This window comes from Ciona robusta, chromosome 5, assembly GCF_009617815.1.
Source record: "Ciona robusta chromosome 5, ASM961781v2".
Lineage (NCBI taxonomy): Eukaryota > Metazoa > Chordata > Ascidiacea > Phlebobranchia > Cionidae > Ciona > Ciona robusta.
This window is the reverse complement of record NC_143239.1, coordinates 4,048,810-4,063,284: the sequence shown is the minus strand read 5'-3', so window position 1 is coordinate 4,063,284 and position 14,475 is coordinate 4,048,810. Positions and strand designations below refer to the sequence as shown.

Below are 14,475 nucleotides of genomic sequence, written 5' to 3'. Positions count from 1 at the left end.
TTTGGGAACTTGATACGAACATTAATTTTGCTGCAAAATTAGTACACAGTATTTTACCTGATATTATTAAAATTCCTTATTTAAAATTGTGTACAAGACAGTTTTATTTTTCATAAAACAATTTTGGGTACAGATAATATGGAACGCTCTAATGTGAGTTTTTGTACTAATTTTTATTGAAAGATTTGTATTTGTACATAACATCCTTCAACTGTATTTGTAAAATGCAAAAACGCACATGTTTCACTGCATGTTGTTTTTATGGTCGCGACTGGCAACCAAGGTAGCTAAAAGTTTGGAATTCGTTAAATTTGCCGCCAGTTGACAAAGAAGGTTAACGGCGTATCATGTATCGTATGATGTTACGTCCTCAGCGGATTCTGTTACAGTTAAGCCTGTGGTGTTCCGAATCGTGTTGATTTCGTTTCGTGTCCTGCACTTGTGAAAAGTTGCAAGTATTATGTGTAAATAAGTCTCGTCGAATCAACGTTCGTTTTGTAGAAATTTTACGAGCCTAGTTTTTGCGACCATGAGTTATGAGGGCGAGCAACGACCTTCATCTGATAACGTAAGTCTCGTAACATCTACTGCCGTATTTTGACTGATTGAGTTACTCATTGGGTTTGTATTATTGCGTTTTCGTTTATTATATAAAACATTATTACCGTTCATTTCTACTGTTAATTTTTGATAACATAAAATTTTTGACTTTATTTATCACACAGCTCGTGGATCTGCACGTTTCTATAGTTCCTATTGAACATTGGGTGGAAAGGTTAAACTATGCCAGTTGCAAAATCATATCTGATACGTTTTCAGCCGGATTTCTCAGGTATGTATTGAACATTTTCGGTTATAGGTAAAAAACATACTTTCTGCATAAATTATGCTACACAGTATTTTTATTTGGATGTATAAATTTGTGCAATATATCCTAGAGTATATTTTAGGAAGCCAGTACATAAATGTAATTTATCATTCTAATATATCACTGTCTGTATAGCATGTTTACTTAATACCGAAACTATTAAAACAAATTGTTGTTTTAGCAGTAAACTTAATAAATCATCAACAATGATATTTTCCTAGAGTTTCTCCAGACACTCATGTTGCAAAACTCCGCAATGAAATCCAGGATCAACTTGGTCATGCTAATTTTCCATCTGAATATGTTTTCCTCAAGCATGTTGGAAGGTGTTTGGCCCTGGTTAGTTAAAACGAGTATATGTTAAATGCAATAGCAATATGTTGTTAACACAGTTATAATTTATCTTCTTTTTTAGGTTCGTCAAAACCAAGAAGGAAAGTTAAAAGTGAAAAACTTTTTACCCCCACATGTATGTATGTTTGTGGATTAAAAAAAAAACTTTGTGTTTCGTGTGTGGCTGTGTAAGTAAAACAAATATGTTTATTTCTGTTTTTTTCCTCAATATGTGATGTAATATTGTTTAAACTTTACAGTAAAATGGAATGAAAAGAAACAAACTCGTGTCTATATATTTTTTATACAATTTTATTGAACAAAATAATTGTCGATGAATAAAACTAACGTCAATCTTTTTTTTCAGAGCATTATGCCAGAAATATTTGTCCTGCCTGGTCACCCAAGCATGTACACTTACTCTGTGCTTCCCCCCATCAATGGAGTGCATCAGAACTTATTCGACTCCCAACCAAACACAGAGACACCCTTACCACTTCCAGCACCATTACTCGATACAAAAATCGCACTGAAAGGAAAACGTAAATCCCAACAAAACTTGGCCAATTTAAGAGACAATGAAACAAGTCCAACTCCCAGAGCCTTTAAACCACAAACAAAGAAATCTCCCCGACAACAAAGAAATTTATCTCGAGAGCAACCTAAGCGACATTTAAGCGGAAAAAGCTCAGACCCAGTTTCCCAAAACAATAAAGCAAACATGCAAAGAAGAAGAAGTTCAGTTTTCGCAAGCCCAACAAATGATCAACAAGAAGATGATTTTACACCCTCCCCTACACGCAAAAATTTACCTGCAGGTAAACCCCATCCAACAAAAGCAAGGTCTGTGTTAATTGATGGACCAAAGCAACACCAAGTCAGTTACAACTTGCCACAGGAAGCAAACTCAGTTGCTTCTTCATTAGGTAAGTTTTTATAAACCTAATACCCAAATATGTAACATAATAGTACTCTACTCGACATTCATAAATCATGCAAGAAGCATAAATGCGAAGCATTTTTTAATTTAACAATAATCAACATTTTAAACAAAGTCTCTCCAATTATTTAACATTTTATTCATTTTTCTGCCCAAAAACGTTTCACGCTAATTGCTAATTATGAATTTGCAGAAAACAAGAATGAAGATACCTCTCCTTCCCCATACCAGGGTGAAGACAAGAGGTACATGTACAGCACTAATGATGATTCAGGTTATGTAGATGTTGAAAGAAGTGCATCTGAAGCTTCAACCCATTATATACATTCAAATACAAGGTATATGTTTATGTTTTGCATTTTTTTAGCGAATAATGGAAAACTGACTGAACTATTACATAATATATAATAACAGCTTGAGGTACATGTAAGGGCTATATTTCTCCAATTTGTTCTAAATGAATAGAAATTCTTGGAAAAAATGATTCAAATAAGAAAACATTTGTAAAACAATATCACACATGATGGTCAAACAATAAAATCTAGTAATTTATTAATTCTGTTTCTACTTGTTTTCCCATTTTTAAGAGGTTTTCGGGTAACATGCTGGTAAATTATTAATTCCCAAGCACTCTTACAAAGTTCTCCAAAGAATTGCGCAACCTGTGTGACTGTGGGAGTTATTTATTTCCCAGTTTAGTTTAATCTGCTGTAGATTAAATTTACCCCATTTCGTTTTGAAACTGTCATGGTATATTGGGTTACGTATGTTTTGGATTTACAGCTGTCTAATCTATCACATTGGGCAAAGCCAGCGTTAATTGTTTAAATACTACACATCACTGCCTGTTCGAGTGTCAGGTAACGCTGGTCGTCGTGTCACTGTTTGTCCTCTTAAACAATTGCAGCTGTATCCAATTTCTTGTTAACGTAAATTTTGTAACGCTTCAAAGTTTTGAGTAGGTACATGTTTTGAGGTTCTTTCTTTTTAAAGGGATCCTGTTACGTTTCGAAAAAATGAAGCTGCGCCAGCGCCTAGGAGAAGTAATAACGAAGAAATAGAAAATTCCCCTACTGCTAAAAGAAGGAGCAAGGTATGGCAGGCATTTTCTCCCAAACCGAGTAATTCTTCTGTTTATTCCAAACCTGGTTCTCCTTTACTTTGGAAGCATGAACAATCAAATGCAGATGAACAGTCACAAGTTACCACCGAAATGCATATAAATGAATACGAACATGAAGATTTCCAGAATAGACAACAACAACAGATGCTTCAATTTCCATCTCAACCCCCCAAGAACAGGAATTTCCACCTACAGGAAACCAATGAAATGCATACAAATGAATATGAACATGAAGAACACCAGTATGGACAACAACAACAGCAACAACAAAATTTTCAACTTTCCTCTCAACCCCTCAAAAACAGGATTTTTCAGCCGCAGCATAGCAGTTCAAGCAACACCCCTTTTGGTCCTATGTCTGATGATCTCAGTGAAACTGGCTCAACACATAGTAGCGTAGGCATGACATCAAGTGCACAGCTTGAATATGACAGTGCTGAAGAGTCAAACCACTTTGAGCGACGTGGTTCAATTTACAGAAAAAACTATCATAAATCAAACAGGAAAAAACACAGCAATAAATATGATACTGAATTTGATTCTGAAAATGAAGACCCAAACTTTAAACCAACAAAACAAAGTAACTCAGAAAGTAACAACACTACGCAATCTCTAACAATAAATACTGATGAGTTTCACCAACAATCAAAAAGAATAAAAAGATCGTCCTATAGTAATACTGGCAGTGAAAGCAGTGACATAGCTTTGAAACTGCAGACTACACCACTTCCAGAACCTTCTGTTTTTAGTGAATCACTGCACAACACATCACTCACACATGATGATAATAAAAGAAATCATAAACTGCAATCACCCACACATGATACAGAACAAAGCACTACCATTTTCATTAAAGGCGATTTTTTTACTTCACATAAAAAAGAAAAGTCATTTGTTGAGAATGAGGTGTTTATACATGACTCTAATCCAACACATGGTGAAGATAATGTCTCTAAATCCCCTCTGCCAAATGAACAGACCTCTGAGTCACCTACAAAGTCCATGACATTAGCTTTTACCCCAGTCCATGAAAACGCAGGTAAAGGTATCGCCAACTTATCAGGGCAACCATTGACTTCAAATTGGAATAATGGAGAGAAAATTCTAACCACAAGTAACTTGCATAGAGGAGACCCTGATGGAATGCCTACAGTCACTACAGTTAGTTCATCAAATGACGATGACAGACCTGCATTTCTTATACCAGATGCCGAGGATCTTGTACAAGATGATGCTATGAAGCAAGACCCCTTTAAACCACTTCCAGAAACAGTATTTAACTTACCACAACAGCAAAGTACAGCCGTTCAATCCACTAAAGGTAAAATAAATTTAGATAAAACAGAACATGTTGCTAAAGAAATCATTGCCACTGAAACAGAGGTGTATGAAACTGCTGAATCTGGTGCTGGAGATAATACACTCATTCCTGATACAGTAAGTTGCAAAGAAACTGCTGGGTTTGAACTAAAATCGAATTTTGTGATTTGTCTTTTTGATTTCCTTTTAAATGGTTTTCACTTTTCAATTTAGCTTTAAACACCTAATTGTTCTGCTGAATTAAAATTTCTTATTTTTCGTTGTGATTTTGCTTTTCCAATATAAAAAAAATGTGATATTTTAGAATAAAATGATTTGTATTCAAATTTTATTTACACTGTGCTTTTCAAATCTTATCATTTGCTGTGAACTAACTCTAAAATTTTGAAGTGAATATTCTTTTTTTTCTGTACCATTGCATGCTGTTTTTACCTTGATTTAATATTGTATTCGCTTTAAAAAAAATAACTGTTCAGTTTGAACAATTTTAAACAATACTTTTATTTATTATAAAATAACTATATATACACCTTATATAACATTTTGAGTGTAATCTGCTATGCAGTTTCTGTTTTTGAAACGCCAATTTGAACGAGTTTTTTGTTTAGCCCCAAAAACAAGCTCCGCTACATGAAGCAGCAGAGACACACACTCCTTCCCCAATCACAATACCTGTGTTTAAGAAACCACCAATTGAAAGTCGAGATTTACTGGACAGTTCGCAATCTTCTGTGCGAAATGTGGCTGTAAACAACAATGTACGTTTAATACTAAGTATATTATGTATTTTCTTTTTATATGTGTTTGTGTTATTTTAAAATGTATGCTATGTGTATTTATCTTATATCACGTTAAAAGAATAATGGTAAGCAGAAATATATGTGTATATATATTAGCTGTGGTACAACAGATATGCCTATAATTGGGCATAATTTTTACTTATGATTAATGCTTGCTCTATTACAGAAGTCAAACAAGACTGAAAAGGAAAGCAAAGTGAAACGTGAAACTGGAGTGGTAAAGACTACAAAGCAAAATGACAAACGGTCTGATAGCGCCAGCCGTAAGTTTGTTGACGAATTTAACTGTTATTTTATCCCACAAGTATATATGTGCTTAAAACTGTGGTATATTTTTGTATAACAAGTTCAAGTCTCATTTGAACTGAATTAAGTGCTACGACATACATAACAGTAAAAAAATCACAAATAGTGTAGGCTATTAGAATAAAAATTACATTCATTCAAATATATATTTTGTCTAATAAGGCACCAACAGCCTCCTATTTAAATAGTTCCTTTAACTTGATTTTCCTGACTGTTATTTTGTTGCAAGAATCGTCCAATTTTTATAAGCACTACATAAGGGCCAAATTCACATATTTATTACAGTTACTGAAACTGGTGTATATTTTCAGGAGAAAAACTGTGGTCAGAGTTACAGAGAGCAAGAACTGATCGCAGAAATGCTGAGAACAAACGTCAGGAGTTGGTTCGACAAGCAAAGATGACAACATCAAAAATGAACCAGAAACGAACATCCGGTAACGATAATTCAAAATTATATTTTATTAAATTCATTTTTTTTGATAAAGTAAGATCAAAAACACCAATATCTCGAGATTCCTTATTCCTTAAATTGGTACAGCATCGTGTTACTTTATGTTGTAAAGTTTTTTAGATATAAACATTGATTTGACTACAAATTAGATTCAGTTTAACACTGAGACTCATTCATCAGCTAGTTTCACATGTTTTAGTTTCCGCTGATTTCAAAAAGATGTTTCCAAGATTAAAAAGTGCAAAGCAGAAGTCAGACTTGCCGAAAGAGAAATGTGATGTGCCAGGCTGTTATTATGTGTTTCAAACATCAGCAGATAAAAAACGACATTTTGGATTAGTGCATCGAAGTAGGGTAGTTACAGGTATAACAGCATTGTATGCCAAAAAGCTGTAAATTATAAGGTATTTGGAACATAATAGATCAAACAGTTCATGGCTTATACTTACATTTTTAAGGATTTTGGCCCCTATATCATGCAGTACTTGTCATACTGAAATTTGGCTAAGTGCAGTCCATTAGCACTTTAAAACAATATTTCTCAAGTTGGCACTAAGTAGATTAACTGCCTAATGAGTTTTAAACCTTGTATCAACACAGGTGTTTCTTATGAGAGTATCAGTGCCAAGTCTTGGAAACGTAGTGTTATTTTACAAAGCAGCAACGAAAAGCTACAGTCAGCTACTTCAGTTAAGAGAAGGAAATCAGCTTTTGGGTCAACACTTAAAAATCCAGAAGCGTTACGTGGCAGAAAAGTTAGATTTTCAGATCACAGAAATAGCTCAACACTTGACCCATCTACTGGCATAATGCTCACAGGAACACCTTGTCAGTCCAGCAATTGGCAATACAACATGGAAAGCTACAGAGTTCGAAATTCGTTAACCGTAACTTTAAATCAAAATTATTTAAGAAAACAGCGCCATGAATAAAATGAAATCGCAATATTCTTTACTCTAACCCAAACTTCATGTTTTTGTTTTCCAAATTTACTTTTCCTAGTCCGAGACATTTGGAAAAAGAAGTTCTTTGAACAAAAGAAGAAAACGATGCCGCTTACTGATGTATCCAACAGACTGCAGCAGGAATATAACAAGTTACTCAAAACTTTATTTTTTGTGTGACTTATTTGTATTTTTGATACTATATTCAACAAGTGCACAAATAGGCCATTTATTATTAAACAAGGGCCTTGTGAGTAGTTTTTAGGTAAAATATATTTAGTTTGGGATAACATTGTTTATTACTAACAGATTTGTATAAAGTGACAGGTATGACCAATGTACTCCAATCACGGCCTACTGGAAATCTCTAGTACGCCGTGACACAAATTTGTTGTATTCAGATTACATCATCGTCTTGTGTCAGTTATGGAGGGTCAAAAGGCATTGGGACAACAAAAAGTGCAAGTGTTACCAATCACAACTGTTTTACCATCAGTTAAGGTAAATTTAGGTTTTTTGGAATGTTGACATTTCATAATAAATAGCCAACCTGTTCACATTTTAAGTCCATCTTTTGTTCAAGTAGAAAATCGAATTTAGCATGGAATTTAGCGACTGCAAGAATTAAACAGATTTTTCACTAGTTTAGGAAAGCTAATTTTCCTGTTGTTACAGAACAACACTAAAATACAAGTCACCAGGTTTCAGCATGATATTGATAACCTTAGGCAAAAGATTGAAGATGCGAAAATAAAACTGACAGGCGAAATTAAGGTAATGTTCAACTTCGTGTTAAATAAATGTAGCTTGTTTGACCTCGCGTGGCCGGACAACGACAGTCATTATAACAATGGTGTTATGTTTCAACTCGTGCCCACTTACGAGTTACCTTATGTGTAACTGGCACGAGGTGTATGAAACAGAACATCTCCGTGTTATAACGACTTGTTTTTCGACCATGCGAGGACAAAGCAAGTTACATTCATTCAACTTTATAAGTAAGTCATACTGAGACAACTCCTATATTACACCAACGGTACACCCATGTACTGTGGCCTAGTTTATTGATACCATCAATCATAAAATAATGCTTTAAACATTATACGAAATATTGCGTTATAGTTACGTCATCATGCCGACGAAAATGTGAAAGTCGTCCGCCAAGAATTGTTGTCGAAAAAAATTCAAGCCCACATCGCTTACAGGGGGATCTCAGGCAAGCCTGGTCTACCAGCAATTAAAGTTAAATGAGTTATATTTCGAATATACTTCGGCAACGCGAGCGTATTGCTTTATTCGCCTGAGACCATGCGTGTCTGGAATACGCGAATAGTAGGATTTTTTGTTTTTAATCAAATGTAAATTACAATCAAAGGTTTTTAAATCAAACATGACTGAGGTACTGCCTGTGTCAAATATTATGTATGAGTTTCAAACCAAAAGTTGTGAAAACATTGGTTTGGGTCATAATTAATTTTGTTATAAAAGTTACTGTTATTTTATTTTGTAATTTGTAACTCTGCACTTCCTCCGTCCGGATATTTTCACTGTGTATTAACCAAAGAGATTAAAACCATGGTTTTAATCTCTTTGGTATTAACTATATATAGCGTCGAGACATTATATCGTTCATTATTATGGTTCCTTGAGTTACGAAGCATAAAAGATATTTTGTCAATAGAATTCCGTCTGTCATTACACGTACCAGTTCTTTTTAATCGAAGAACAAAATTTGTATCAACATATAATAACAAAGCGAGCCTTCTGTGTTTGAGCTATCAAGTTTTACTCTGTGTATCGTATTTCTTGTCGTTGGGTGTTCAAACTTCTTTAAGTTTAGGCTCTGTGTTGCTCCCTATATGCCCTTTAACTACAGTATTATGAAGTTTCACGTTTATTTTTGTAATAAAACTAGCCTCCATGTATACGCCTAGTGCTTCGCGTAAGTTGATGTTTCTGTTCAATATTTTCATAATTTATACATTCTCGCGGGAAAAACAACTCGGCGATCGTTAACACGCATATCTTACATATGGGCGGTTTTTAGTCTTTTTTATTATTGTTATGTCGTGTTTGACTGGTATTTGCACACCTCTGTAGGTTTGGACAGGTACCTTGCTATAAAATACCGTATGTAGGAAAAAAAAGGTTTGACTTTTCTAACCCAGTAATGGTTTTGCTATACCTGTAAAAGGACGTTTTGATTTTTTTATTGAAAGTGTTATCAAAGTAAATCATGTTAATATACAGCGCTACCTACATGCATGTACATATAATGTACATGAGCTTCGGAATGAGGTTATTTGGAAGGATACAGGGAATTATTTTAGGCGTACATATATGCGCAAATTAAACAACACGTCTTCGATCTCCTGAGCAAATCGGAGTCTGTTTATAAAGCTAATTGGTAGCTATCAATGATGTTCTAATACAGAGCTGTATGTTGTTTGGTACACATTAGTACATGCAAAGGTAATAGAGCAATGCTTGGCAGTGCCATCGAGAATATCCTTCTCCATAAGCATACACGCATTCACCGCCAGTGCCTATGTTATTGATGGACCACGGAAGAAAAGAAGCGTCTTCGCCGTCACTTGTTTTCCATAACCCTAAAAATATAGCAGAGTGGGGTAAAATTGGACATGTTTTCATTCTCTTTTTCGGTTCCATATGATAGTAAACGAAGAATATTTTATATAATCGTAGCCTCGCGACTCTAAATGAAATAATTGTTTAAAATACGGTCAGGAAATACAGAACTTCCATGCTTACGGTATACCATCTTATTCGAGATTTAGTAGGGTGAATTCGGGTCTAACGCAAGGGGTTATTGTCAAGAGAACATATTATGCGTTTAGTTGGCTGTTAGACGGCACCGCACTGCGGTTTCTTAACGTAGGTCTTTCATATGGTTATTTACACCCACCTGTTTCGGTATTGAATCTAGCATCCACTAACACTGGTGCTGGCGGAAGGTAGCTCAATATTGTTCGAAGCAACGTCTGGTCGTGTATAGTTGCCAGTTTACCGCCCTACGAAATAATCTAGTTATGTATAACTTCCAAAGCAAAAACAACTATAAAATTACATCTTTTTCGCATCTTTCGACAGCTTCAGTGTAGTTCGCTTTTTCGCGATGTGCAACGTAACATATTGTGCCATTAGTTACACCGCCTTGGGGGCAACCCTTTTTCCATCCTTCACCTAATTCCAGTTTCATCCACTCTAATGAGAGTTCTACTTCATCAAGACTATTTGTCAGTGCATTTCTTTGGCTAGCCGCTGCCTCGACTTTGACGTTCAGGTTTTCTAAGCAAAATGTAGGGCATGTTTATTAAGTCTATAAATATCCGAACCTAACAGTAGGGTGGGGTAAGATGGCACAACTTCTTTTATCGTCCCACTTGGTAGTAAACGAAGAGTCTTTACAGAGTTATATAAATAGTCACCGATTCATGTTGTTAATTGTTTAAAACACGGTCAGAAAATATAAAACAGAGAGTATCCCATCTTACCCCACAGCAGCCTATATGTTTTTAGGCGAAAACTACATTTTATGTTAGTATATTCCATACAAACCCAGTCGCAAAGCAAGTTCTTTTTCCAATGCTGCTATTTTCTTAGTCACAGTACTTGAGTTACCGGAACCATGTCCGCCGTTTGCAGGATCATCTTTTAGCAGGGTCAACGCTTCGTCAACATCCTTTCGAAACTTCGCTAACTAAGGTTATATATATATCGTTGTAGCTTACATTGTACAGTACTGCAGGGTAAGATGGATATCGTTAACGCTGAATATTCCACTGATTTTAACAATTCAACGCTATTTTAGAGTCGCAGGGGTTAAAGTTAAAGTTACTACACAGTCCCGTTCCACAGAAGCGTAACGTTGTACTTACCAGTGAAATGGAGATTATGTTCATGATGAGCGATATGATTGCCACTGTTGCAAAAGCTAGAGTCATATGCTGCCATGACAAAGCTGGTGACATTTTTTATTTTGGTAATCTCCAAGTTATACGTTCCTGTATTATACCGTTTATTAAATATCTTCTTATTTAGTTGTATTCTGCCCGTTAGGTTTTGCTCTTTTTGCCTCTAACCACACTCACCGCTTCGACAAAAACACATTGATTGTTCAACATATAACTTCTCATTAGGTCGTGGTTTTATATTCAAGTGGTAATGATGAGACACTTAATCCTATCAGATCGGTTTGAAAAACTGTGATATTTTTTGTTGGCTCGCATTACTTACAATATATATGAATATAGTAAAATAGAGCTCCCGCAAAATTATTGACTAATTTTTTATGACATATAGTATGCAAAAATTATAACATAAGATGTTACTATAATATGTTCGGTGTCCAGTTACGACAAAAGTGAATAAAAACCACATAACCACCAACATAACTCGAGTAGTTGAGTACACTGCTTCATTAAAATTGAAGTACTCTAATTGTAACAGAATGACGCAAATGCCTCGTTAACCAACCACACGCGTGTTTTTGGAACTTGTACTCTTATATCGTCTATACTTCGGGGAAATTCTATAGGGGTGACGAGAACGGCACAGTGACAGGGTCTGCACTTTAAATGCTTTACCAATAGTTCTGTACATATGATAATGAACATATAATATTCCATTATATAGCTCCCTGGCTTGAAGACAGTCTCATTTGCATCTATGTATAAAGACGAAATTTTATTTTACGAATTACAGAATTGCCTATAAATACAATTGGGACTTTGGTACAGTTTGGTATCATTTGGCGCATTAGAAAAAATGTGACAGACAAGCCATTCACTTACTACTGCAGGTTTGCAACAATGAAGCAACTGGAACTTTGTGAAGGTGTCGCATAGGGATAATAAACAATTTTTGCCTTGGAAATTTTTCAACAAAGTCTTATTAAAAGAGTGCCACATATTCTTTGTGTTGAGATATACCAAGTAATTCAAAGGCCAATGGTGTAAGATCGGCCGCCAGGATTAAGAATTGCAGAGTTGCAGGGCTCAGATATAACCCATTCATACCAGACCTTGCTATTCGTACATTGGCGCCAAATTGTGATGGCAATTTCATCCCCTTGCTTTAATAGGACAGGTTTAAAGACAGGAAAGAAGAGTGGAAACCAACTAAACATGCCTGGCGAATGTGTCTCAGGGACTATGCTAATGTATACATCCTTATACAACGTACAGTGGAAATAACCTGAAAAACCATGCACCATTGTATCACAGGGCATTGAGAATCTTAGTTCAGCTTGACGAGAATTTTTTAGGTGTGTTTTATCATTCTCGTTTTCAGCTTTTTCTGCCGGGTGTGTGAATGTGAATACTGGTTTCGAAGGTGACAGTTCATGATAGTTGTGAATGCGAACAACATAGGGTGTTTCAAATGCTGTAATTTTTGGCTTATCTGGATCAAGTGCACCAGCTGCTTCAACCTCATTATAAAGTTTCTGTGAAGAAATAGGGGCTAAGTACGAAGTATATGAAGCAGGGATACTGATGCAGTCTGGCTTCAAAAATCGAGCTGCACCATCAAGACATTCCGGTGACAATTCATTATCTCCAAAAGAACCAAGAAGTTCGGAAACAATGATATCAGCTAATACTGGTGCTTCCCATACCCGCATGTCTCCAGAAACTATAGTGACATCTTTATCAACCCACTCTGTTCGTTTCAATAAGTTCAATGTAACGCAGGCATTTGCGTTCTTTTCAACTGCAAAGCATTTGATTTTTGTCTCCGCTCGTTTTGCTGCAGATAACGCCGCTCTTACTAAAGGTCCACGCCCAGCGCCAAGGACCATAAGCACAATTGGATCCTTTTCTAAAGACACAGTTGCTTTGTCAGCCAAACATCGAAAAATTGCTTCTTCATAGCATCTATACTTTACTGGATCCTTCTCAAACACTTCATATGTTGCTGATTCCAAGTTATCCATCAAAGGTTGAAGTGGGGACTGTAGATAATCTTCATACCCTTTAGCGAACATATCATACTGGTCTGGGCAAGGCCGGTGTTGGTATAGGTGTTCTAAATACTGCTGGTATGTTTTTAGGGCCATACCATCTTTTGTGACACCAGTGATCACAAATTGGGAGTTTAATCGAAAAAGTTGCATGATAAGGTGTTGATGGGCACGAGATAAAACAGGAAACCCTTTTTTGTTGGTTAAAAATATTGAAGTATTTAAAATCACTACACGAACAGGCTCCCCCAGCCATTGCTTCAATGATTCTGGATCTGGGAGGTCTTCCGTGATTTCCAAAGCCAGTGAGATTTTATTATGTTGGTTACACAGCATACGGAACTTGTTCCACCACATCCAAGTGTTTTGAGATTTAGTTTCACCATCTGCTGTATCTTTGTTAGCAGATACAGGCATATGTATCCACATGTTTGTGGCGTGGTGGCTTTTCATAATATGGGAATAAACAAGCCTAGCTAAGTTTGCACAATCATAACTGTCAACCCGGATCATAACGGCTGGTAAACTTAAATAACTAGCAAAATGTAGCTCTTGTAACAGAGCTTCCTCCGAAGCTGCATTTGCGTAATGGTTTTCAGAATTAAGGCTTATCCAATCAGATAATTTACCAACAACAAGCGTATTCCATTCCTGGCTGCCAAGCATGAAATCCGGGCGTGTGTCATCTCCGACTTTGTGACCGACGTCGGCCTCTCCGAACGTTTGTTTCTTCTCCGGGTTCACAATGTCTAGGCAAACGAAATCGTAGCCTTCCCCGCATGCACTGTCTATTGTCGATTCAATGTCGGCACGAAAACCTAAATCTATTCCACATGACACATGGTTAGCTTTGGCAGCCATGTTTTACAATAACTAGAGCCTAGAAAAATATGAGTATAATAAGTTATAACAGTCATATAACGTATAGGTATGAGTATACTATGGTACAAGCATACAACACTTCCTAAATATGTTTGGCGGACAAACAAAACTTATCATGGCAGCAACACACGTGGTAGACGAATCAGTCAGGTAATCAATTATACAATACTGTTTCTATGTTCGAGACATTCAAAATTTAAATTGCGTCTAAAACAATTCAAAAAAGTAAAAATCAGAGTCCGCATATACACATGAGCTTTAGGAATGTTAATTTCCTGAAGAGTCTGTACATAAAGTTCATAACAACATGTTCATAACATGTTTATATACGGACTGTGGTGTCAAGTGTGTTTGATGATCTGGTCAGTAAAAACAACGTCAGTTGGCACAATAACTATAGTTAACAAGAATATAACTCCAATAGAGATTTATGTTGTTGAACAGAAAGGTAACAAAGTGGTAAATACAGAAATGTATTTGTTTGTTTACGGTTGGGTTGTCATTTCTGTCGCTCTCTTGGTG

The 14,475-nt window shown here is 35.9% G+C and overlaps 3 protein-coding genes across 6 annotated transcripts; 1 reads left to right on the top strand and 2 right to left on the bottom strand.

Moving 5' to 3' along the window:
* Positions 1-78: 78 nt before the first annotated feature.
* Positions 79-9,013, top strand: LOC149735764 (uncharacterized). Of its 4 annotated transcripts, XM_089877905.1 has the most exons (14): positions 125-568; positions 726-832; positions 1,090-1,207; positions 1,284-1,337; positions 1,569-2,127; positions 2,335-2,479; positions 3,135-4,701; positions 5,193-5,342; positions 5,551-5,647; positions 6,002-6,127; positions 7,147-7,240; positions 7,490-7,589; positions 7,764-7,862; positions 8,211-9,013. In XM_089877905.1, exons 1-14 carry the CDS (start codon positions 530-532, stop codon positions 8,337-8,339), a joined length of 3,384 nt encoding a protein of 1,127 aa, XP_089734031.1. In that variant the 5' UTR covers positions 125-529; the 3' UTR covers positions 8,340-9,013. The 4 variants fall into 4 exon arrangements, with proteins under 4 accessions (XP_089734029.1, XP_089734030.1, XP_089734027.1 ...); XM_089877904.1 differs by lacking the exons at positions 7,764-7,862; positions 8,211-9,013 and adding an exon at positions 6,344-6,508 and having other exon boundaries at positions 98-568; positions 3,135-4,585; positions 4,646-4,701; positions 6,745-7,506; XM_089877903.1 differs by lacking the exons at positions 7,764-7,862; positions 8,211-9,013 and adding an exon at positions 6,344-6,508 and having other exon boundaries at positions 79-568; positions 5,554-5,647; positions 6,745-7,506.
* A 246-nt stretch (positions 9,014-9,259) lies between these two features.
* On the bottom strand, positions 9,260-11,401 carry LOC149735763 (uncharacterized). The gene is made up of 5 exons (XM_089877962.1): positions 10,988-11,401; positions 10,668-10,809; positions 10,177-10,397; positions 10,015-10,120; positions 9,260-9,697 (listed from the first exon to the last, which is right to left on the bottom strand). The coding sequence occupies exons 1-5, from the start codon at positions 11,078-11,080 to the stop codon at positions 9,546-9,548; spliced, it is 714 nt and encodes a 237-aa protein (XP_089734088.1). The 5' UTR covers positions 11,081-11,401; the 3' UTR covers positions 9,260-9,545.
* Positions 11,402-11,776: 375 nt separating this feature from the next.
* On the bottom strand, positions 11,777-13,981 carry LOC149735762 (protein arginine N-methyltransferase 5-like). The gene has a single exon (XM_089877920.1). The coding sequence runs from the start codon at positions 13,930-13,932 to the stop codon at positions 12,049-12,051; it is 1,884 nt and encodes a 627-aa protein (XP_089734046.1). The 5' UTR covers positions 13,933-13,981; the 3' UTR covers positions 11,777-12,048.
* Between the last annotated feature and the right edge of the window lie 494 nt (positions 13,982-14,475).

Bases quoted from the DNA above. Each gene is read 5' to 3' on its own strand.
- LOC149735764 (XM_089877901.1), top strand. From the start codon at position 530: ATGAGTTATGAGGGCGAGCAACGACCTTCATCTGATAAC. The intron at 569-725 runs GTAAGTCTCGTA...TTTATCACACAG, and splicing joins AACGACCTTCATCTGATAAC to CTCGTGGATCTGCACGTTTC. The intron at 2,480-3,134 runs GTATATGTTTAT...TTCTTTTTAAAG, and splicing joins TATATACATTCAAATACAAG to GGATCCTGTTACGTTTCGAA.
- LOC149735763 (XM_089877962.1), bottom strand. From the start codon at position 11,080: ATGTCACCAGCTTTGTCATGGCAGCATATGACTCTAGCTTTTGCAACA. The intron at 10,810-10,987 runs GTAAGTACAACG...ATATAACCTTAG, and splicing joins ACATAATCTCCATTTCACTG to TTAGCGAAGTTTCGAAAGGA. The intron at 10,121-10,176 runs GTAATTTTATAG...ATTATTTCGTAG, and splicing joins TCGAAAGATGCGAAAAAGAT to GGCGGTAAACTGGCAACTAT.
- LOC149735762 (XM_089877920.1), bottom strand. From the start codon at position 13,932: ATGGCTGCCAAAGCTAACCATGTGTCATGTGGAATAGATTTAGGTTTT.